At 36.1% G+C, this 24,135-nt stretch overlaps 1 protein-coding gene across 1 annotated transcript in view; it reads right to left on the reverse strand.

Moving 5' to 3' along the window:
- Positions 1 to 24,135, reverse strand: part of LOC139743502 (uncharacterized) — a 69,970-nt gene that overhangs the window by 12,255 nt on the left and 33,580 nt on the right. The window contains exons 12-19 of the mRNA XM_071653983.1: positions 20,502 to 20,584; positions 19,153 to 19,240; positions 14,487 to 14,563; positions 13,129 to 13,165; positions 11,604 to 11,701; positions 8,375 to 8,500; positions 2,351 to 2,523; positions 603 to 738 (exon numbers count right to left, since the gene is read on the reverse strand). Coding sequence (XP_071510084.1) covers positions 603 to 738; positions 2,351 to 2,523; positions 8,375 to 8,500; positions 11,604 to 11,701; positions 13,129 to 13,165; positions 14,487 to 14,563; positions 19,153 to 19,240; positions 20,502 to 20,584 — 818 coding nt within the window. The remainder of the gene's footprint in view (positions 1 to 602; positions 739 to 2,350; positions 2,524 to 8,374; positions 8,501 to 11,603; positions 11,702 to 13,128; positions 13,166 to 14,486; positions 14,564 to 19,152; positions 19,241 to 20,501; positions 20,585 to 24,135) is intronic.

The following is a 24,135-nucleotide window of genomic DNA, read 5'->3' on the forward strand; positions in this document are numbered from 1 at the left end:
TGTACTTGTTCCCTTCATTTATCTGTTTATCACTGATTTTACGCATCTTCAAAATAATAAAAAACAACAACAAAAGATAAACTGCACAGACATGCATACTGCACCTATAATAGGCACTTTATGTTTACTGTGTACACTCGTATTAAATCCTTATTGTGCTCCGTTCTATTGTTGACCAACAGGATAACACACACCCTGGAGTACCTTTTCGCTGATTGGAACAGATGTCTACAAACTATCGCGATGTCAAGAAACAGATGACCTAACCCTTGTAGTTCCTTTTGTGTCACCACGGCTGTCTTCAGGACTGAAAGGCATCGCTTCAGCTGTGATGTGGGCTTGCTATTACAAATTTACAACTTTTACAGGTCAAGTTAGATGAAATACTGAATGCTAATGGGTAAGCTTAGCAAGTATAATAAGGTAACGTAAGTGCCTGGCAGATAAATGGTAATCAATGACTGCCATTCGCCATAATCACGTGATTTTTTAAACAATTTCCTTTGAACCCTGAAAGTTCATATACTCTGTAAAGGCAGTTATTTATGAAATTTCGGGAAATTGTGTGTTCAAGATATGTGGAGAGCGCCTAGAATACTCACAGCAGTTTGAACCATCTTTGGTCGATCCTTCCTCATCTGTTTGATGAAATCAGATATGTTGACTCTTCCTTCCTCTTGGAGCTGGTCCAGCATGCAGTAAAGGGTGATGAATGTCCCTGTCCTACCAACTCCAGCACTACACAATGGACATTGCAAGCAATTAGAAATATCAAATGTAATGATTACAATACCATCTTCAAAGATAGGAAGCTTCCGTTTCACACGGATTTAATAAAGTGATTGAGCTCTCTTTGTTCACAAACTAACTGAGGATATGCAATGCGAAAGATGAATGGTCACAAGACTATCACACTTTTTTAAAGGTACCTCAGGGATCGCAATTGTTTGGAATATTGCACGTCATGTAGCCAGAGCCAGTTACCAGTATTACGTGTCCATTTTCACTCATATCTGCAATGATTTTCATTCTTGGAAATTTCTTGGAAACGACTGGCTGCCCAGCAGATAAAAAACGTTGAACGTAAGCCTACACCAACTGTTACGCTAGTGGGTTTATCTATGTAGATCATTCATTCTTTAAACATTTTCTAGCATATGAACAGACATTTATTGCACACCCACACTGCTTTGTTTTAGCCGGGCCTGCTGATTGGTCACATTCAGACTTGTCCAAGTGCTGGAGCAAGGAGAATGTGTTGGAGCTGTATATGTGGCGCTTGATCATGGATATTGGTTAGAAATTTGCTACGTGACATTTACGGGAAGACAGGACCACTCTTAAACATGCTAAAAAAATCATCATGTGCTTCAAGAGAAAGGGACTGGTTTTCCTCTCACCTTATCCGATATTGTTGACTCTGAAACCTTGATTCGTATATTTGAATTAGCTGAAATCTTGTGTACTTTGTGGGCTTGAATGAATTCGTACGTGGGAGAAATTAACCTTTTTGGAATGTATTCTCTCATCTCATGTGACTCTAGCACTCTAGCTTATCATAATTCATTAGCTCTTTTCATAATGAACATCTACACCCTGTCTTTTTATTTCATACTATGGATCATTTAGATTTCATTTCAGTGAAATTGTACAATACGAGAAATTGACACGGAATGGGCTGTTCAGGGCTTAATCCCGTTGGTGTGTAGGCACCGCTTGACATCTTTTAACATTCTTTGGGACTGACGTAAATAACCACCACGTCGTCTTACTATTTCGACTGAAATGTTTTATGATATTTCACCCTTGTAAGTATGCCTCACATTGCTGAATTTCGATTCTAAAAATGGATAAACCTCCCTCGTGTCCCTCTCCCACCGCCTTCCTCTCCGTGCTGTGTCGCTAAATGTAAGCAGGGGCGGATCCAGGAATTCTGTAAAGGGGGGGGGGGCGTGACTAATATTTCTGGTGCCACTTCCGGGTTTCATTTCATTTTTTTCTTTTTATTTCTTTTTTTTAAAGAAAAATAAAGGGGGGCGTGTGCCGGTTGCGCCCCCCTCTGGATCCGCCACTGGTAAGGTTTTAAAATGATATGATTAAAGGAAGAGAAATTAATCATGAAACATTAGAATCATGCTGGTTTATTTGTTTTTACAATTGAAATAGATCAGAAATGTACCGTCTAACTTTTGGGGCAAAAAAAAAGTTCAAACATTCCACCAAATGTGTTCACCAGATCATTGCATAAACTGCAATACAAAGATATTTGCAAGATGCAATGCATGCATTTTTTTCTTGTTATCATCAGAAGTCGGCGCTTCATAAGGCTTTGGATGATTGTCTCACTAACCTGCAGTGCACAAGGATCGGTGCTGATCCCCCTTGGTCTCCCTCGTATTTCTGGTGAACTTTCTTGACAGCACGGGTGAAACTTAGGAGAGTGGTGGGGTGCTCGGGGGATTTCAGATTTTCCCAAGCCAGAAAGTGAAACTGGTGAACCTTAAAGGCTTCATTCTGGTCTACCTATGGGTGGCATGAAAATCATGACAATCAAAAGTTTGGTTATTTCAAGAGAAGCAGATCACAGCTGGCACAAAATTTCAAGTAGCATGTGCCCAATTGAAATTCACGCTGTATTATAATCAAAATTGCCATAATTACGCGCATAATTCAAAGCATTTCCTACGCTTTCCTGTGTAAATATTACATTAATGTGTTTCTTGTCAATGCCTTGGTGAATATATAAAATAATCTTGAGCGTAATTTCAATCTTGTATTTCTTTTATTGCAAGAGACAGAATGAATGGTTTATACCAGCGTTGTCAGCTCCCAACAGAGCAAAATCACTAAAAGGCATGTGAAAAATCACCAAAAAACATTAAAAATCACCTGATTTGGAAAAGCGTAGTTATCGAAGGCTTCAATTTCAAGACAAAATTATGTCAATAAACTGATAAATCTTTATCAAACACTGCGCGAGTCTCGGCGCGCCGTAGTCACACACTTGCAATGCAAAATGTGTAAGATGCAATTATGCGTGTTTGTGTGTGTTGAGTGACAAAAACGGGGCACATGTAGTATTTCTACAGGACATAAGGTGAAAACTTTGGGTAAAAAATGCATTTTCGTTATCAGTTAGTGTGATTATTTTTCATTGGTCTCAAAATCACCCAAAAAAAGTTTGATTTGGTTACCAGGCTAAACTTCTGTCCCCAAACAAGTTCAAAAGTCACCAAATTTCACCCTTTTTGGTTACCGAAATCACCATCTGGCAACACTGGTTAGTACAACATACTAGTTGTGTTACTATTGCCAAATAAGGTTTCCTTGATTTTACGATGCCGATCATTCGAATGATCCTTAATACGTTTACGTCTGTAGCACCCTGCCCTTTCATGTGAAGTAGCCTATTTCAGACATCAATACGCTGAGTCTTTACAGAAGGAAATGCATGCTTTCAAACAATCATTGTTATCAGCATGCAGGTCTGTTTATTTACACATGTTAGCCAAGAAAGCAGTTACCCTCTTGCTTAATTATACATGTATCACAAGTTTCAAGATTCTCTTATAGGTAAAGTATTTTTTTTCTGGCGTCATATTGTTCTACCATTCAATACTTTTTTTTTTTTGGGGGGGGGGATTAAATATGAAGCTATTTATACAAGTACCACCGGATGAACGATGACAAAATCCAATGTCATCTTAAGTTTCAGCCACTTCATGTAAGGTGTCTAGGAGTACCAGCGCATGCTGGTATACGGCTTAGGAGTCTACAAGGCGAACTCATGACTATGGAACGCCATTAGGGAAACGATACAAAATTCATTTCACTCCAGCCAATATTCATTTCACTTTTAACAAATACATTTCACTCACCAACATTTATTTTACTTTTTATAAAAATACATTTCACTTTTGAATAAAAATTCGTTTCACTTTTCACAAAAATACATTTCTCTTTTAAATAAAAATTCATTTCACTTTTCACAAAAATACATTTCACTTTTAAATAAAAATTCATTTCACTTTTCACAAAAATACATTTCACTTTTACATAAAAATTCATTTCACTCTTCACAAAATGTTTTTCACTTTTTAACCAAAAACATTTGACTTTTCCCCAAAAGTCATTTCTCTTTTCAAGAAAAAACAAAATCATTTCATTTTTCCGTAAAAAAAAATCATTTCACTTTGGCGTACCATATCAATCTGACGAAACCATTCACTGCGCTAAAACCATTTCACTCTGATAAAACCATTTCACTATGATCAAAAAAAAAATACGTTCCTCTTTTTTCCCGGCCAAAAGGTGGCGCCAGTCTGAGAAGAGTCACAGTGCCATGGCACTCTGTTAGCACTGAGCTGAGGTGAGTGGCCGGCCGGCCGGCCGGCTGGCTATGCAGTACCTAGATTTAGCGCGCTACGCCGGCGCGGCAGCGACGCGAGGCGAGCTAGCAGTCGACGGCCCTCGCCTCGGCCTCACTCACATGCACGCTCGTGCCTTTACATGCATACTAAGTACTACATCGAGAATTGAATCTACGCCTGACTTGCTGAAGTAATGCATGCATCTTGGACTGGAATAGAGGGTTCGATTTATCGCATTACTCATTTTCAAAGGTGGGTACCGTACGGTATGGTTACGTTTCAGGCCCGTGGGGGTTCGAACGAACCCCCCCCCCCCCCCCCTTCTAGCGAGCAGGGTCCGCTTGAACAAAAAAAAAATGAAAACTTCTTCCCGGGCAAAGCTCCAAATACGACAGAAGAATGATTTTTAAAGATAAAACAACAACAACAACCAAAACAAAACAAAACAAAACAAAACAAACAAAAAGCCAGCATGACCCAAACTCAACTAACGTCTCTTGCGCTTCTCCATATTCACTACCACAAAGTGATCAACCTGGAAGAGGTGGTTGATATCTTCAGCAACAGATGATGCTGAACTTGGTATAGATAATATAGGTATAAGAACAAGGGCGCCGGAAAATGGGGGAGGGGTTGCAGGGGTGGCACTTGACCCCCCCCCCCCAAAAAAAAAAGTGCTCCCTGTAACAAATAATTAATAAATTATTTAAAGACCAATATGAACAGTAAAGGCATTTTTCTTGTCTAAAAGATGTCAATTTCATAACTGAAAAGGCTAAATTTTCGCCCCTAACGGGGCGAAAATCATAATTCATTATCAATATTTATAAAATGGGTTCAAGAATGTAGCCAATAGGAAGCGCTGAAATGAGTCACGTGTGCGTGCATTATTTTCTTCAGGTAAGCACTAAGAAGAGTCTCTCTTCCACCTCCCTGGCCTGACGTACGTCACAATGTTTTACACTAGCAGTGCGCACTCAATCAGTTGTTACAAGTGCGTCACGCGCTACTATACGCGCTGTCAATCCTGTAAACAACTTCTAGTTCGGGCCGCGGGCTGCCACAACAGCCGGCGGCCTTTCTTGTGCATAACAGTACGTGGCGTACGTATACTCTTATACGTACGTACAGTACTTATAGTGTGCGGGATTTCCGAGTGCGACGTGCGTAAATGTTTGGGACGAACATCTTCGGACATCTTGACTTTTGAGCGAGTGCTACATGTAGCTGACTGCATTGACCCACAAAGGTACGTGAATAATGCTGTTAGTTTTCGACCCATTTTATAAAACTAATGATGCACAGGATTATTTCGTGGCGTTAGTGAAGGTGCGGCTCACTCTCGAGTATTGACAACGGTTGCAAACATGCACTCGGCTGCGCCTCGTGCATGTCGCACCATTGTCAATACTCTCGAGCGCGCCGCACCTTCACTAACACACTCTATCCTGTGCATCATTAGTATAACATTATACCTATACATATTTACTTATGAGTAAATATAGATGGTAGCCTCGCATCCTCGAGTGTGCCCCCTGAAACATACCTTTAGTAAACCTTACATTTTCCCTTTCTTCTATGCTTTTTAGCAATATAAGAATAATTTTTATTGCTCGAACAATGCGATCACGTTTAAGCTTTTAATGAATACATTTCAGACGAATGGCAAAGTGAAAGTGGCTCGCTTGCTCTGCCCGTACATAAATGTAGTAAAATGAACAGTTTTCATAAAACAAACATCACTGCGAAGGACTATCATCATATAACTTATGAAAACTGTTCATTTTACTATGTACGGGCAGAGCGAGCGAGCCACTTTCACTTTGCCATTCGTCTGAAATGTATTCATTAAAAGCTTAAACGTGATCGCATTGTTTGAGCAATAAATATTATTCTTATATTGCTAAAAAGCATAGAAGAAAGGGAACACTATTTGTTATAGATGACGTGTACATAATCATATCTGATGTAACCCGAATTAAGCAGAAATAAATCAAATCAAATCAAAGAAAGGGAAAATGTAAGGTTTACTAAAGGTATGTTTCCGGGGCACACCCGAGGATGCGAGGCTACCATCTATACACTAAATTTACTTATAAGTAAATGTTATAGTGTATAGGTATTATAATGTATATTGATAATGAATTATGATTTTCGCCCCGTTAGGGGTGAAAATTTTGCATGTTTAGTTTTCTATGAAATTGACACCTTTTAGACAAAAAAGTGCCTTTATTGTTCATATTGTTCTTTAAATAATTGATTAATTATTTGTTACAGGGAGCACTTCGGTGGAACCGTTTTGCCCCCCCCCAAAAAAAAAAAAAAATTATTACTATTATTTTTTTTTGGGGGGGGGGGCGGGCAAGCGCCACCCCTGCAACCCCTCCCCCTCCCCCGCTTCCGGCGCCCTTGTTCTACCTATATTATCTATACCAAGTTCAGCATCATCCTTCTTCGATTTGTGTTGCTGAAGATATCAACCTCTTCCAGGTTGATCACTTTGTGGTAGTGCATATGGAGAAGCGCAAGAGACGTTAGTTGAGATTGGGTCATGCTGGCTTTTTGTTTTTGTTTTAGTTTTATTTTGGTTGTTGTTGTTGTTGTTGTTGTTTTATCTTTAAAAATCATTCTTCTGTCGTATTTGGAGCTTTGCCCGAAAAGAAGTTTTCACTTTTTGTGTGTGTGTTCAAGCGGATCCTGCTCGCTAGCGGGGGGGGGGGGGGGGGGGGGTTCCCACCTTTGAAAATGAGTATTGCGATAAATCGAACCCTCTATTCCAGTCCAAGATGCATGCATTATTCAGCAAGTCGGGCGTAGATTCAATTCTCGATGTAGTATGCATATAACGGCACGAGCGTGCATGTGACATGCCGAGGCGAGGGCCGTCGACTGCTAGCTCGCCTCGCGTCGCTGCCGCGCCGGCGTAGCGCGCTAAATCTAGGTACTGCATAGCCAGCCAGCCGGCCGGCCACTCACCTCAGCTCAGTGCTAACAGAGTGCCATGGCACTGTGACTCTTCTCAGACTGGCGCCACCTTTTTGGCCGGGAAAAAAGAGGAACGTATCTTTTTTTTTATCAGAGTGAAATGGTTTTATCAGAGTGAAATGCTTTTAGCGCAGTGAAATGGTTTCGTCAGAGTGATATGGTACGCCAAAGTGAAACGACTTTTTTTAACGGAAAAATGAAAAGATTTTGTTTTTTCTTGAAAAGTGAAATGACTTTTGGGGAAAAGTCAAATGTTTTTGGTTAAAGAGTGAAATGAATTTTTATGTAAAAATGAAATGTATTTTTGTGAAAAGTGAAATGAATTTTTATTTAAAAGTGAAAAGTATTTTTGTGAAAAGTGAAATGAATTTTTATTTAAAAGTGAAATGTATTTTTGTGAAAAGTGAAATGAATTTCTATTAAAAGTGAAATGTATTTTTGTGAAAAGTGAAATGAATCTTTATTTAAAAGTGAAATGTATTTTTGTAAAAAGTGAAATAAATTTTGGTGAGTGAAATGTATTTGTTTAGAGTGAAATGAATATTGGCAGGAGTGAAATAAATTTTGTATTGTTTCCGTAATGGCATTCCATACATGACCGCAATCCACTACAACATGGAGGGAACAGTAAGCCTACTGGATGACGTCATAAATGGGAAGGACCAAGCGGAACACAAGTTCTGAATGAAGATCTGAGTTTTAATGTTTTTTCTTGCAACCTCATTTCTCAACGATCAGTCTTCCGATCACTGTAAAAGTGTCATGTTTCAAGCAGTTCACATGACTTACTTCTGGTGAAAAAAAAATTAAGATGCCAACTTTTCTGTTTTTGGCACTACACTGTATTCTGTGTACACAACAGCTTCTTCAATTAATGGTAGTAATATCGTCAGTAAAGTCTCCAAATGTGTCGAATTTGCGTTTTTGTGGCTTCACGTTAAATTTGTAGATCCCCACAAAAATGTTTGCAATCACACTATTACCTGCCCTGGCAAGCCTACCCTTATGTTATAACGTACCTGCTGTACATCCATGACCCTGTGAACGGAATCAGATCTCTCCACAATCGTCCTGAGAGTCACAACCATCTGTCCAAACTGGACACTGCTACTCATCTCTTCTGGCCAGTACACTGTGCAGCGATCCTACAAGTGTGAATTCCCCGCAAAGCAATACGTTTAAACGAAGTTCAAAGTTCTCAAGTTCAGATGTATTTTCTTTTCCATCAAATAAACAGAGAAAATCATATACAGTGTCTATAAAGCAGAATATATTTGTAATAATTGCAAAAATACATGTGATAATGAGTAACAAAATGAAGAAAGCAAAACTGTATTTTTTAACTATGTACATATGCATGCGTAAGGATGGGAATGGAAATGGAGGGTCCTACTCTAAAGCAAAGGTAGACCGATATGGGACCTTCGGAAAATGTAAGAAAACGAACTATAAACAGATGTAAAACAAAATCAAAAGGAACAAATGTCAACTGATATAAGATCAAATTAGGAAGGAAAAAAAGGGAAAAAGAAAAAAAAATGAAACTACAACACGTGTCTCCGTGGACACAAGCAAACTGGATTCCGTAATGTTGGAGCAAGGAGGTTCGAGAAATGGAGTTCCACCTGGCTGTAAACATTCAAACAGCTGTCAGTTTTCTTTTGACGTACAAAAGAATTCCACAGGTGCATTTGTGACTTTGATGATCGGGGTTTGACGCCGCCGTCTTTCCGAGCAAAGAGATGATTCATTTGGAACGCTAACGTAATGTCGGCTATAAATTGTTTGTTTGTTTGTTTGTTTTTGTGTTAAAGGAAATTGAATTTCAGCTAAAGATAAGGCATATGACAAAGAAAGTTACTTCTGTCCAGGATAATGTCAAAATGTGTAAATCTGAGTCATACCAGTGCATACGTTGTGAAAATATTTGAATTGCACCCATACCGAAAAGTCGATTTTATCATCTTTCCGATCACTTCCGACAAATGAAACTGATATGGTTTAATCTTCAAGTGTAGTTTTTTATCAATTTATATACTAAATTAGTGTGAAAAAAAAACCCATGTCAAGTCGGGTAATTTTAGTTCATCAATTAGTGTGGAATTATTTGCACATCCCTTTGTCTGTACCTTTACGTACCGCTCATGTTTCATAAGGACAGCGATTTTGATTTTGATTTCTATTTCATTAATTTTTGCGCAGTTTCTATTCGCACGTCCCCGTGTCTGTACCTATATGTACCGCTCATGTTTTATAAGAAGGGATGGCGAAAAGTAATTATCATCATAAAGACATATCTTCCATTGAGAGTGACGAGTCATGATGCAAGCACCTACTTAAATATATAATTTCTTAGTGGCGGCATCAAACATGGGATCAAGGGAAATAACACTGTTGTAACTCTTTCTCTTGAACCTCAAGGTTAGAATAATGATAAAAATGCAGCCTGGATTGACTATACTGCAAAGAATTGTATACACATACCAGAAATGATGCAGAAGAGCGGACATAAAAGAATTAGAGAATAGACACAATAATACGGTGCAATAACAAGAGCATCTGAGGAGGACTTGTGTTTGACAGACTATTTTTGTAAAAAAAAAAAATGATCTATGTGTATTTTTTTTTTAAGTTTAAAGAAATGATGACCTGATTGAGAGGATGAAACGAACTCAATTCAGTTGTATATTATAAGATTTCAACAGAAATAACTTTAATGTATTCTTAAAAGAATTCAAAGTTGTAGCTGTTATTATATTATTATGAAGGGAGTTCCAATACCTTGGCCCTTCGTAAATGAAGGTGTTCTGAGCCAGTAAAATTCTCAAAAAGGGCAAATGGAATTCATTCGACGCCTTGTTGGATAATTGTGAAGGAATTGATTTCTAATTCGAAACATTGTTACAAATAAAATGGACAGCAAAAAAAAAAAAAAAAATACCCACTTCTGTCAAAGCCTGCGCACAAAAATTCACCCCTAGCAATAATTTTTTGATTCAGTGACCAAGATGCTGTGCATGTCATTTTTTTCTTTGTAAACACTTGCTATTGGGTATACTAATGGATATTGCAGCATACCTGTGCACATAAATTGTTCATTTCTATGGAGTGAATTTTTATTTGACAGAAGTGGGTACTTTCTTTTGCTGTCCAGTATATATTTGGAAGATTACTTTTATTGGAATTATACATAAATTGTCCTAATTTAAACAAATGCGCCATACAGAGAGAAGACATCGAACAATACTCAAAGCAAGCTGATTTTTAATTCAATTCTGGGGCCTCTTTCATAAAGATTGTGGACAAGTTGCGATCAACTGCAAATTGCGTTTCATAAACGACTTTGCGATTGATCGCAAGTAGCGCTCAATCTCCTGAAAGGTACGCTTGATTTTCTTTGAAATCAGGCGTGTCTTTATGAAAAACGACTTAAGCTCAATATTGAACTTACGCTTGATTCGAGTTACGCTCGATAAATCGAGTGTAAGATCAATCGCAACTCCTTAAGAAACAGGCCCCAGTTCTCACTTCATATTTTTGCTTGAGTATATTTTTGCAATCTTGCAAACAATGCTTCCTGCTCATCAATTCGTAAAGACATACTGAGCAAAAAAAAAAAGAAAGAAATATCAAATGATTAAGGATAGAACATTCTTTCAAAACGAGTATGATGCCCTTTCGTTCATGTCTGGTGTTTAAAACAAATTGCTTTTTTTCTGAGTGTAATTTTGTTTTTTCACTCTGTAGATGAAGATGTGACCTAAAGCGCTGCCAAGAAACTTCAAGCTTGAAGAGCGCACTTCAAATAATATCATAATAATAATGATAATTGTAATTGTATCGTGTTGTGTAATATGGTATCGTATTGAATTGTATGGTATCATTATGATCCGCCGTGCATGCACGATACATTGACACTCATTTGACGCATTACCATCACCACAGACATGTGATAGAAACATTCAAAATTGTGAGTGCTTGTTTCAGCAAGTTTGTTCTAACACTCCATATCTAGTACTGGTATGAATTAATAATAACTTACATGTCATTGAGATTGAATATATTAATGAACATCTAAATCTCTGTCAACTTGTTTTATTGTATTCTTTTTTAGTTTTGAAGTGTAATTATTCTTTTTGGCGTTCTTTAATTGCAGGTGACACTTATCTTGATGTGTAACTTTATTAACATACAGTTGCAACAATGTAATGTAATGTATGTAAGTGTAAATGTAAAATTAGTTATTACCTTCCCAGCCTCGATTATGTTGTTAATCATTACGACAATGTTCACTCTATATTGCCAGATCATGCGCCAGAAGTCTTGAATGCTAGCACTATTGGGGGCTGGAGAAACAAAAAGAGAGACAGAGTCGTAAGTCAGAGCATGGGACGTACGCTCAAAAAGCTTGCCTAAGTAGGTTCCATCATATTTCTTTAGCATTCATTCTCAAATTCCAAATTCAATAGATGGACCATATTAAAGACCGTCATAGTGATACATGTAATACAAATGCATTATTGACGTCTAGAGAATAGAGATACAATAATCTTCGTTCTATTTGAATTGAACATCATTGATTGGTTTATATACTTTTACACAAACATAAGTGGTAGATATTCCACATTTTCTGAATTAAACCGATGCAAAATCATTGAATCGCTTATTAAGAATAATGAAATCTGCATACACAATGAGCAACTGTCTCTATGTAGGCCTATACAGGAAAATAACGAGCAACATACAATGTGTTTTAAGTCTCCATGAAACCATGGATAAATTATTGATCGAATCAAGAAACTTCAGACTTATGGCTGACTATGCTGATATCAGATCACCACAAGTACTTTTGAATGTGTCATTTTAGATGGAGCCTTTATCTGCTGCGGGTGACGAATGACCGTTTCTTTTTCGAAAAATTATCTGAGAATGACCATGCTTTCACAATGATTACACCGAAAATCCCGGATAGTTTATCTCAAAAATACATGAGGCAGCAGCTTATTCATCCAACTTATTGTGTGTAGAAATTGAAAAAAGAATACTGTGTAACCTTGAGAGAAGTGAACAACGATTGATAGAGGACCCTCCGAGAAGACATTTCTCCATAGACAAACTACACAGAGGCGTGAGAGTGGTATCGCTAGAGTGATATCGCAGTGCGAAATTCTTGCCACTCTCGGCAAGATCTGCCGCTTGCCGTTTTCGACAAGTGGTCCTGACTGTTCTGATTTTTGCATATCTTTGGTTGACTTATCCAGTTCCTACGTCTATCAATCAAGGTGTCTCACGCTGCCCATACTAAAGTAGGCATGCCCGCCAGCGAATAAACAAACACTCACACGCTCAAACATGTTATCAGAGTCAAGCACATTCACACCCTAAATTAAAGTCATAATTTATCATTTGCAGATGAAACAAAAACCCAGTAATAGTGCTTTAAAATAGTCCTAAAATGTGAGTTAGGGAAAGAAACAACCACAGTAAAAATTTGAATACGTATATTCAATATTAAGTATTGCTAAAAAACAAAATGTGAACAACTTTAATAAATAAAATGTTTCCAGACTAAACCGTCTATAGTTATGGTTTATTGAGAAAAATACTGATATCTCCTCATATTTTAGGCTTTAATGTGAAAATTTCTTGCGGTAGGATGTTTTGTGATACAACAGACCTACACATATGCATCAATGTGATATCTTGAACATTTTTAAAAAACACTGCTCCCAAAGGTAAACAGGACCTTTATTGAGTGCTTGAACCTGCTTACCTTGTGAGGCAATGAACATCATTTCTCCTTTGTGGTTCTGATATGACAAATATAATTGACACAATATAATAAGTATTGAGATCGACTTTGTTACTTTTTGGAAAACATGTAGTCTTTTCTATGATCCAATAAACATTAACGCTATTTCTCTTTGACATTTTACCCTTTATCACGCGTCAGGTCAAGAAAAGCTGAAATGAAGGCTAAAAAGGCATATTTGAGTCTGAAAACAAAATATTTCTACATTTCTGCAATAGACATGTGCATACTAATACAATTTGAACATTTTTTTTTTAATGAAACCTGCAGTATTTCTGGCAGAACAAAATACTGCACAAACGAATAAAAGTTGGCATTTTTGAAAATTGTATGGCATGACATGAGAATAATTATAATCAATCGTAGGATTAAAATGTTCATACCATTGCTCATGAATGGTAGTGATAATAATAACAATAATAATGATAATAATAATAATAATAATAATAATTACAATAATAATAATTAGAATTATAATACTGATAATAATAACAATAAAAATCACTTGAGTTTCCAATGTATTCTACTTTCCAGCAGTTTTGAAACCATTTTTCCAGGAAACCAGAATTTTCTTTCATACACTGATAAAATCTGGCTTCATGCTAAGTAGTCAATGTAAGATTGTTGCTGTCAACTATAAGTAGGGCCTAAATGCATTAATGACATATTTTATATATTACCACCAAAGCATCAGGCAGTTACAAAAAGTTTCTCATAAGTATACGCCAACTTTCTTCCATTTCATTGTACAAATTTGCAGGAATCAAACATTCTAAACACAATAGGTCAGTTCAAAGCAACATAGCAATGTGTAGTCCATAAAAGTCTCCAAAGTTTCGAACTTCAGAGCATGACAGACAATGAAGCACTGAAAAAAATGATTAAGAAAACCAGATGCTGATATTCAGAACAAATATAAAAACTCTTTATTCTTGGGGGCCACATCAGTCTACTTGCCGTTTTCCTGACTTTTATGATATCTATGGCCATATAAATAGAGTAATTTAGTGATGTTTTCCTCAGTGACTGCTTTAAAGATGGATATTATGTTAGTACATTTTATGTTGTTTTTTTTTTACAGGGAATCTTTTGTAGCTTTGAAATAAAAAGAAATGAGTCTTCTCTTTGCACGAAACTCGTGAAACAGGAAGCCAGCTATTACTTTTAAATCTCAAAACCTGATTTACCAACGCAAATGGCATTACGAGAACAATCAATCAATCAATCAATCTAAATGTGACGTGTATTGCATTATGATACCCCCCCCCCCAAAAAAAAAAATAAATAGAAAGGTTGATGTCACGTAAGAAAGTTCTTACACGTATGAAATTGGCGTTGTAATAATCTGAGTGAGGATCATCCTGCAGGGTTTCTAGGACGACCCGAGAGTGATCATCTGATGCAGTCACAGATAGAGTGGAAAGAAAAGGGGTAGAAACATAAATCTCTTCCTAAATCTTCACAAAACCCTCTATTTCCATTCCCATCATAATTTGATTTTTACTCACATCTATGTATATACCTTAAAAGTACAATTATGTTGTTATTATTCATGATCACATGTATTTTGTTGATTTACGGGGGGGGGTTTGGAAATTATTTCAAATTTGTTGTGCTATTACATTGTATATAATTTTTCCTGTTTATGTTAGTGAAAATGAAAATAAAGTTGAATTGAATTGAAATACGTTTATTGATCTTTTGCTCTCTCAGCATCACTGCCGCCTGTATTACATGCGCAGACAGTGTTATCCATTTACACTCGGCAAAAAAGAAGAAGAAAGTAAACACTTATTCAAGTTCACAAGACTGCAATAGAATCGAATAAAATACAGTGCGTATAAAAAAGGGTAGTCCAACTTTGGGGGGCTACTATTTTATACTTTCAGCTATGGAAAGCGCAATGTTGGCTGTGAGGAAAGAAGAATTCTTCCTCTTTCCAATGGTACCTAATAATGGTCACAAATGTTCCCATGTTTATTTGTTATTGTGGAGGAACGATGCATGTCTCATTGCATGGATGATATCTGTCAATGAATGTGGCCAAATAGGCCAGCCTGTACAAATGCAGGTTTGTGTTTAGGGTTTGTGCTTATAACCGGAGGGCCAAACCCCAAAAAGTCGCTTACTTAACGAGTGAGTTGCACTCTCTCTACAAACTAAGTAGACCATGCTTATTTTCAAGTTTTTATTGTTACAAACAACATTCCACTGGTCTACCTCAAAAAATTTGTTGTTCCAAGATGGCGGCCATCTACATATTTACTGAATATGGTATTTGCAATATATAATTTGATTGAAACATCAGACTTCAACAAATTTGATGTCATATGAAAGAAAATAAAATTAGCTAAAAGTTGATACCATTTTTGTGGGTTATTGTGATAATTGGATTGAGATTTTAAGGAAAAAACACTCATTTTTTGATATTTTTCTGAAAAAAGGGGAAAATCATGAAAATGCTTGATTCAGCATAAATCAAAGAAAGACTGAAGGATTATCTTAAAACGTTTCAAAAGTTTTGTTTGACATATAATTAATATTTGGAGAAAATTAGGGGTCAGTACCATCTTTGGTTCAGGAGTAATAGTGTCTCAAACTTGAAAACTCACTACGTAAAAATGGCCACTTTAGTTGTGACCAAGACCTTGTTGGTCGTGAAAAAAGCCTGCGCACGCCAAGACTACTACACGCACCACTGGCACTGGCGCTTGTAGCAGTGCCAGTGGTTCGTGTAGTAGTCTTGGCAAATGCAGACTTTTTCTTGACAAACAAGGGTTTGTGCCTGCAAACTAACTTTTCATACCAAGTGGTAGCTCAGGTGACGCTGATTGCTATTATTTCAAAGTAGATTGTTCTGAAGCAGATGAGATGAAGCAAAAAATATTTTTCAAATAGAGGTAGAAGCTTGAAACACTAACCTTGCTATAGAAAGTTTAAAACAAAATTTGGATCAATCACTCAAAAATTCAAGATTGCAGGCCATCAGAGCTGACATAGTGTATTGCGCCAAAGTAAATGTATCATTTTGATTTTGATACAATTTTGTCTGTTTTGCTGTCTATTTATATGGTTTTTATATATTCTGAACATTTTAATGGTATTTCAAACCATCTTAGGTTTTTATGGAGACATTTTTCAGAATGCACCATGAATATTTCTCTAAAAAGTATTTAAAAAAATAAAATTAAAAATGTTTATGAAAACCATGCAGAAATTAACATCTTCCCCATAATATAATCAATATTTGGAGAAAATTAGGGGTCAGTATTGTATTTGGTTCAGGAGTTATAATGTCTCAAACTTGAAATCCAATTTTACATAATATATATTTGCACGCATCTGTTCCCAAAGACGTCACAGAGGGTCAAATCCAAGATCGTGCTTACTTTTCGAGTTCCACTCTCTCTATAAACAAGACCATACATAATATTAAGTATACTAAGCAATGTTCCGTAAGTACACCTCAGTAGATTTGTTGCAAAAACCTCCAAAGTACAGATGCGGTCCAATAGGGCCGCCATTTTTATTGAATTTAATATTTCAAACACAAAATTTGATAGAGACATTGGATTGTAACAAATTTGATGTCATATGAAGGAGAGCAAAACTTCATAAAAGTTGATACCACTTTAGCTGTGTATTGTGATAAATTGGGAGGGGGGTTGTTTGCTTCTCTCTTTTTTTTGGGGGGGGGGGAGGGAATACATATTTTTATATTGTTTTGAAAAAGGGAAGAAATATAAAAATGCATGATTTAATATTTATCAAAGAAGAACTAGAGAATTGTTTTGAAACCTGCGATTGAGATTGAGATTTACTGAGATTGAGACATAATTCATATTTCTGGAATTATAGGCAATATCATACACTGTTGACAAGTTAACATCTAAAACTTGAAAAAATTATATTTATGCATTATAAATTTTGCATACGTGTTTACATGGTCACATGCAATATTGTTATGATTTAGTGACTTGCAAGTACCTGCAAACTAACTTTTCATGCCAAGTGGTATATAGGTGTCGCTATACTGTAGCATTTCATCATAGTAGATTGTTCTGAGGCAGATAAGATTGAACAGAAAGTATTTTCCAAAAAGAGATAGGAGCTTGGAATTTGGCACAAACTTTGCCAATGTGTGATATTTAGCGATAAAAATAGTATCCACACAAAATTCAAGATGGCGGTAATTAATCAAGGTTGTCGTTCAAGACATTATTTACCATTAGTGCACGTAAAACAAAAACCCAGCTTTACTTATAATGCCTCAAACTAGTTCTAAACTGTGACTTAGGGATAGAACAACTAATGTACAAACTTAAATCAGTATAATTAATGCTAAATACTGTTAGATATACTAAATAGATCTGATAAGAATGTTTTTTATATGACATCACATTTGTTGAAATCTAATGCTTCTATCGAATTCTATCATTTAAATAACAAATTCAGTAAATATGGCGGCCATCTTGGACGCCATCTTGGATTTGGAGGGTTTCGCAACAAATTTTTTGAGGTAGACCAGTGGAATGTTGTTTGTTACAATGAAAACTTGAAAATGAGCATGGTCTACTAAGTTTGTAGAGAGAGTGCAACTCGACCTCTGTTTTTAGTTTTTAGCCCCCGGTTATTAGTGCTTCTAACATTTCATGGTCCATAACTTTTAACATGGCCACCTGTCCGATAACTTGGTCACTCCACCAGAAGCGAACCCACACAGTACATTTTTCTCTGTGCATATTCAACACATTAAAGCTCGCAGCGACAAACCATGTCTTGAATGTGAAGAGAGAAAATGGTTAATGGCTTGGCCTTTATGGGAGGAACCAGGTTAAGTTATCGACAACGTGGCCATGTTGAAGGTTATGAACCATAAAAGGTTAGAAAAAAACCTGAAACACGAACCTGCAGTCAAGCATCGCTAGCCTGATGATTGATCACTTTCATTGACAGATCTCATCGATGCAGTGAGAGATGCATTGTTCCTTTACAATAACATACAAACTTGGAAAAGTGCAATATGGCATTGTTGTCTTTAAAGTTCATGTGCTCAGTCATGTATAACATTTGTCAACATAATGAGATACCAATGGAAAAAGAAAGAGTTCTTCTTTCCTCTCAACTAACATTGCGTTCTCCATCGTTGACAATTGTAAAATAGTAGCCCTCCGAAACTGAATTACCTTTCTTTTTTTTTTTGATACGCACTGTATGTGTCGAATATAAGTACAGTTTATTCTCTTTCATGTGCGTAGGGTAATGCAAAGTTAAATTCTAAGCGCGAATGATCACACACGAATTTATCTTCGAAGGTGCAAAACTTGAAATTGCAACAAAAAAAAAAATGACAATAATGTTCTGATGAGTAAATGCCCTACCTCAAACAATGGAAACAAAATATCATTTTTCACAATGGCTTTGTCTTTGAATGAGAAACAGAATCAGGTGAATTAAATCGTGCAATTGAGTGTTCATTCTGTCTCTGTTTCCCAAAAAGGGATGGAGGAGCGATAGTTTTGAGCTCCTACTGAGCCCAAATCTGAAATGGATCTAAGTAGTTTGCATGAAATATGTGCAAAATGACTGAATTTCAATGAATTTGACTTTCAGAGAGCAATTTTTCATTTTCTCTTTCTCTTTTGCACATTGGAACATGCACTTGTATGACTTTGTTCACTGATGTACATATGTGTCCTGTATTCACCGAAACAGTTGAAAGATAAATCAAACTACCTTTAATGTGATATATGACTTATTAAAGTTATTGCTTATCAAAATCTAGTATTGAAAAAAAAAGAATTGTAAGCTTTTAACAAATAAACTTCTTTTCCTTTGTAACTATTTTCTGTGTCTCTTGGTCTAAATTCATTTCTACCACTAACTACTCTCCACCAGAGCCCTAAAAGGAAAAAAAAACTGCATGATTTTAATTAATAACCCTGAATTCTAGTTTCAAAAAAAAAAGATTTATGGCTCACTCACAGGCCAAAATGTTCTTGAAGCGATTTTTAGTCTTATTCTCAGGCTTTGACGAAACAGTCTGTGGAATCGGCTCATCCACAGGCAGCAGCTGAAATCATGATGTCATTTCCAATAAGTATACCTCATAAACAGAAGGACACGTCGATTATAAACTCTGTTCAAGTTACAGTATATATATTTGTGACAACAATGAAGCTTGAGGAAGGCTATTTGTAGATTACAAAATGCTACACAGTTTGAGAAAAGACAAGGAATGTCCCAAGATGAATTGATTAACACGGGGTTTAGCTAGAACCTGTTAAAGAAAATTAACACTTTTGGGTGTCAATAGTCAATATATATGTATGTATATATATATATATATATATATATATATATATATATAAGTACTGTTTTACTCTGTTAAACTCACTTTGTTCGTTTGTTTTTTTATACGATTCTTATCACTGAAGAAAGAGTGATGTATGTTATGTTATTTTTTTTGCTGTCGAGAAACGGAATAAATTTGAATTTGAATTTTGATTTTAATTTGAATATAAATATATATATATATATATATATATATATATACATACATGAACATTCACTTGTGTTTTTTTTCTGTGGAAATCAATATGGGTATCCGTATAGCCTTAAATAAATTCAGCGTGAATAAGGTCATCATTTTCTTTATTGAGGTCTTATTGTCTTCCGGTAAATGCTGCGTAGTATGCATTCAATACAATTGTGCATTATTTCCAACCAACAATCTAAAAAGTAGTAATAATACAAAGTATTCATTCAATTAATCATTTTTTATTATCGTTAACAGCTTGTAAGCTTGATTGTTTATTTTTTAAGAAAAAATGGTATTTAACCTCTAACTTAAGGAATAGCCTTGCGATTGAGACCCCCCCCCCCACACACACACACACTTTATAAGAAACTCATTAGAGATTTGGTACATGTAATTATTATAATGTAAAATTTCGCGAAACAAAGGCCTACTTTGTGAGAGCACTAGATAGTTCTTTAAGCGGGACTATTATCTACTTAAAATCTAACTGTAAATCTTGTGGGAAATTGACCTCGATAGGCCAAATTAGAGAATATCGATTCCCTGACATGCGTGACTTTTTAATCGTCTTTTCACTTTTATGAAAGTGAAATACTTTGTTATAGGCCTGTACATTATTTTGTAAAGTTGTTTGCATGTGAAACTATCCTGAATTCGATTTACATCTTCTAGTTACTACATTCATGACCTGGCCTACGCAAACACGGTAGGCCTATGGGGTGTTCCTGCATTCGTCAGGTGCAAAACTAGGAAAGGAAATACGTTAGAGAAAATATCTCAAGATCAAACATACCCGAAAATCGAACAAAAAGCCATCTTTCTGCATCGCTTTTTTACGCCGTACATACTCCTCTAGGCTTTCTGCAGCGATAGGTCCTGCAAGAAATATAAGTATTTCCATACGCGATATTTTAGCAGAGTGGAGTAGTTAGAATGATCATCGGACATGTGATGGGGGGGGGGGGAAGAAGGTATGGAGTATTTTATCTAACTCGATGAGATGGGGCATCATGCTGTGTTCGTATAAGGGAGAGTTTGGTAGAATTTAAATGTTGAATTACATTGTTTGTTTTTCCTTGAAATTGTACCAAAAGCAAAAATGGATACTGGAAAAAGAATTTGATTTGATTTGATTTGATTTGATTTGATTTGATTTGATTTGATTTGAATTGGATTACATTGAGATGGGGCCTTACGTGTTTGGCAACTCAATCCCTTTCACAAGCTGACCTTGTCTTATGCCCTCCCAAAGTTCAGCGAAAAAAGATTGTGTACTATGAGAGAATGTCTTAGAATAACAATGAATCATACTGGTGCAATCGGGTAAAGATAATACTCTAGCCTAATGAACAGAGAGTATATACGGCATTCTTATTAAGACTGCATGCTTATAGATTTAGCTCATTAAATTACGTGGCATTACCGATACACATACATTCTCATCACTAGAGGATGATCGTAAGGTTTCAATCATAACTGTTGGCAAAAACATCATGACTAAAAAGCTATGACTTTCGACTGTGTGTGCTTGAGCGGCAATAGTTCAATTGTTTGGAAAATACCGCACTGATTGCCCGGACTGCAACGGATTGTTTGGGACATTGGTAAAAAGGGAAGTGATATGTAAACTCGCGTGTACTCACACACACACACACACACACACACACACACATACATACATACATACGTCTATATGGTTATGAGTGTGTAAACCCGTGGAAAAAGACTTGCATAGCTGTTAAGCCATTAAGTTAAGCTGGAAAATCCAATCTGATGGGGCATTCAACAATATCACAGAGATATTGCCAATTCGGATGTGCAATATCACACTTTACAGCCTTCCACGAATTATACCCCTCCCTTCATATTTCTATTCTCCTGTAAAGGTAACCGCTGAGGGAGTGCTTTGTCTGGAGGGCAAAATAACTTCCAAGGGACTGCCACGTATTATATTACTGCAATAGACAAGATATTTACTAATTCAGATACCACGATCTACATGAGAACACGCAATTTCAGTCTAACTCCGTACGCTACTAGTCATAGTCTGTATATATATGAAGAGTTTGTTCGCAAAAACCGATAAGTCCATATTTGCCAAATAGAGATATTTGCGATTAAAGGTCAAGAAAAATAAAGAGAATAATAAGAAAATTTTTGCTCCTTTTGACCATAACTTCAAAAATGTTCCTTGATATGTAGTGACCAATATAAAATTTAAAAGGTATTATTTTGTACTTTATGATAGAGACCGCACTTCAAAATCTTCAAAAATGGACTTATCGGTTTTTGCGAACAAACTCTTCATATATTCATATGTAATCTGACATGACATCACTCCTCGCAATAACAAATGATATCCATCCTCGCTGCATTAGTCACGTGATTACATTGTAACCAATCACCGATCAGTATTTACAGTGGACTTTTTGATAAAAACGCAGTACTGTCAATCAAGATCGGTTTACCTAATTTGTTACCCACCTGATCTGCTGGCATGCGGTGGACTGTTGGTAGTTGATTCACTCCCCACATTATAAGCACAACCTCTTTGAAACCTGTATTTTTTTCTCTTCCTGTTTCAAGTGGAATAGATAAAAAGAAAAAAAAAACCTACCGAACATGACCAAGTATATCACGTATCTTTATAGTCATAGTCTGATAAATAGAACAAACTTCGGCTTCATTATGTTATGTTGTTATGTCAGCACATTCTTATGTAGCGCCTACAGTTCATGCAATTGCAACATAATTTCCACGATGATGCAAAGTGATCTTGAATCGATCTTTATGCAACCATATTCATGGACATATATGCCAGCTATTCAGGGTTTTATTGATACTTTGGCCTAGTTGGGGTTACAACCAAAATCAATATAAGAGTTCTGGATATGTGATGCGTTAGCATTAGAATGTTGCACCATACTGTTTGACATTAGGGCCTTCACGTATGTTTTAAGTTCAGTATTGGCTGTATGATTATGCAAAGCTCAAGTGTAGTTTCGGCCATACCAAACCAAAAGAAGGAGAGCTTTTATATGTAAATAGGTGCCTTACATAAAACTGTTGAGGTATATACTATGTTAGGCAGAACTGGATGAAGTATGATAATGCAAAGCTCCAGTATGGTACAAAAAACACTTAAGACCTATTAAAAAAAATATTGAACTGTTATTATACAAAAATAAATATAGTATCCTTTGACATGTCCGACACTGTCAGGATGTGTTTGTGTTATCTTAATAACATCGGGAATATGAATCTCCCACCAACATTTTTAAAACCAGAAATATTCGCCCTGCACCATGAAACACTTTATCAAAATTACATCTTTTTTTTTTTTACACAGTGGTTGCATTTACATTGGTAGCAGCTCCATCATAATCAGTCAATTAATAACACGCTATGTGTTTCTAGTGACAATTAAAAGCAATAATATTTTTGTCGGTAGGTCTGTATTATACGAAGAAATGGGCTCAAGAAATTAAGATGGCAAAATATAATTCAATTGTTTATTCCTTACCGTGCAATGCTGAATGCGAGAGAAACGATTATAAGGACAGTTGTGGCAATAAGGCTCCCTGTAATCACAGCCACGACTGATGTACCAAAAGCAGGATCTGAAGGGGGAAATTCTTGAAAAGAAGAAAATTTATATCAGTTACTCGGGATCAGCCACAAGCTTTCCAGCACACATCAATAGGAAATGTGTTACAATTTTACTATGTTAACCTTTCTTATTTCAGATTGTAATAAAAAAATAACGGGAGCTAACTCTATTAGACAAAGTTAATGTACCACCTGGGAGAGTATAGTTTGTACAATAGGACCGTCAAAGAAATTCCTCATGCTAAACGTTCAAGATGTAAAATAGAATAACTGTTTTCACTATATACTCTGCTGAAACTTCTTAGTTTCAAACACGTCCAGCAATTACCGTTATTATTTGAAGGCCACGCAAGCAAAGGGGTTTAAAGGGCATAATAGATGGACAATGAAAATTACATTGTTCTTAACAATGGTGTCTATTTTATGAACAATTCAAAGATTTTTCATGTATGATGTTTATGTATCAATCTGTATAATTATCGATTTTTAATTTGAATAAGAAGATAATATTGAATATCATTATTGTTATTACAAGACGATATTACCCCGTTTCCTCCCACTTTTTTTTCTATATTTTTTTTCTTCTTCTTTTTTTCTTCTTCTTCTTCTTCTTCTTCTTTTTCTTCTTCTTCTGGTCCCCATGGAAGACCAGTGACTCTACAACAGTGTCTCTGAATATGGGTTTTCCAGCCGTTTTCCACTATCTCATCTATCACTTTGTCTTTGTTATTATTGCGTAGGTTCTGTGTTTGTAAACTCTCACTCGTACTGTTTAATGATGTTAATTTTCTTTTGTTTGTATAGTTTGTATAACATTG

Source organism: Diadema antillarum, unplaced genomic scaffold, assembly GCF_040938485.1.
Source record: "Diadema antillarum isolate AM-2024a unplaced genomic scaffold, OU_Dant_1.0 seq00001089_RagTag, whole genome shotgun sequence".
NCBI lineage: Eukaryota > Metazoa > Echinodermata > Echinoidea > Diadematoida > Diadematidae > Diadema > Diadema antillarum.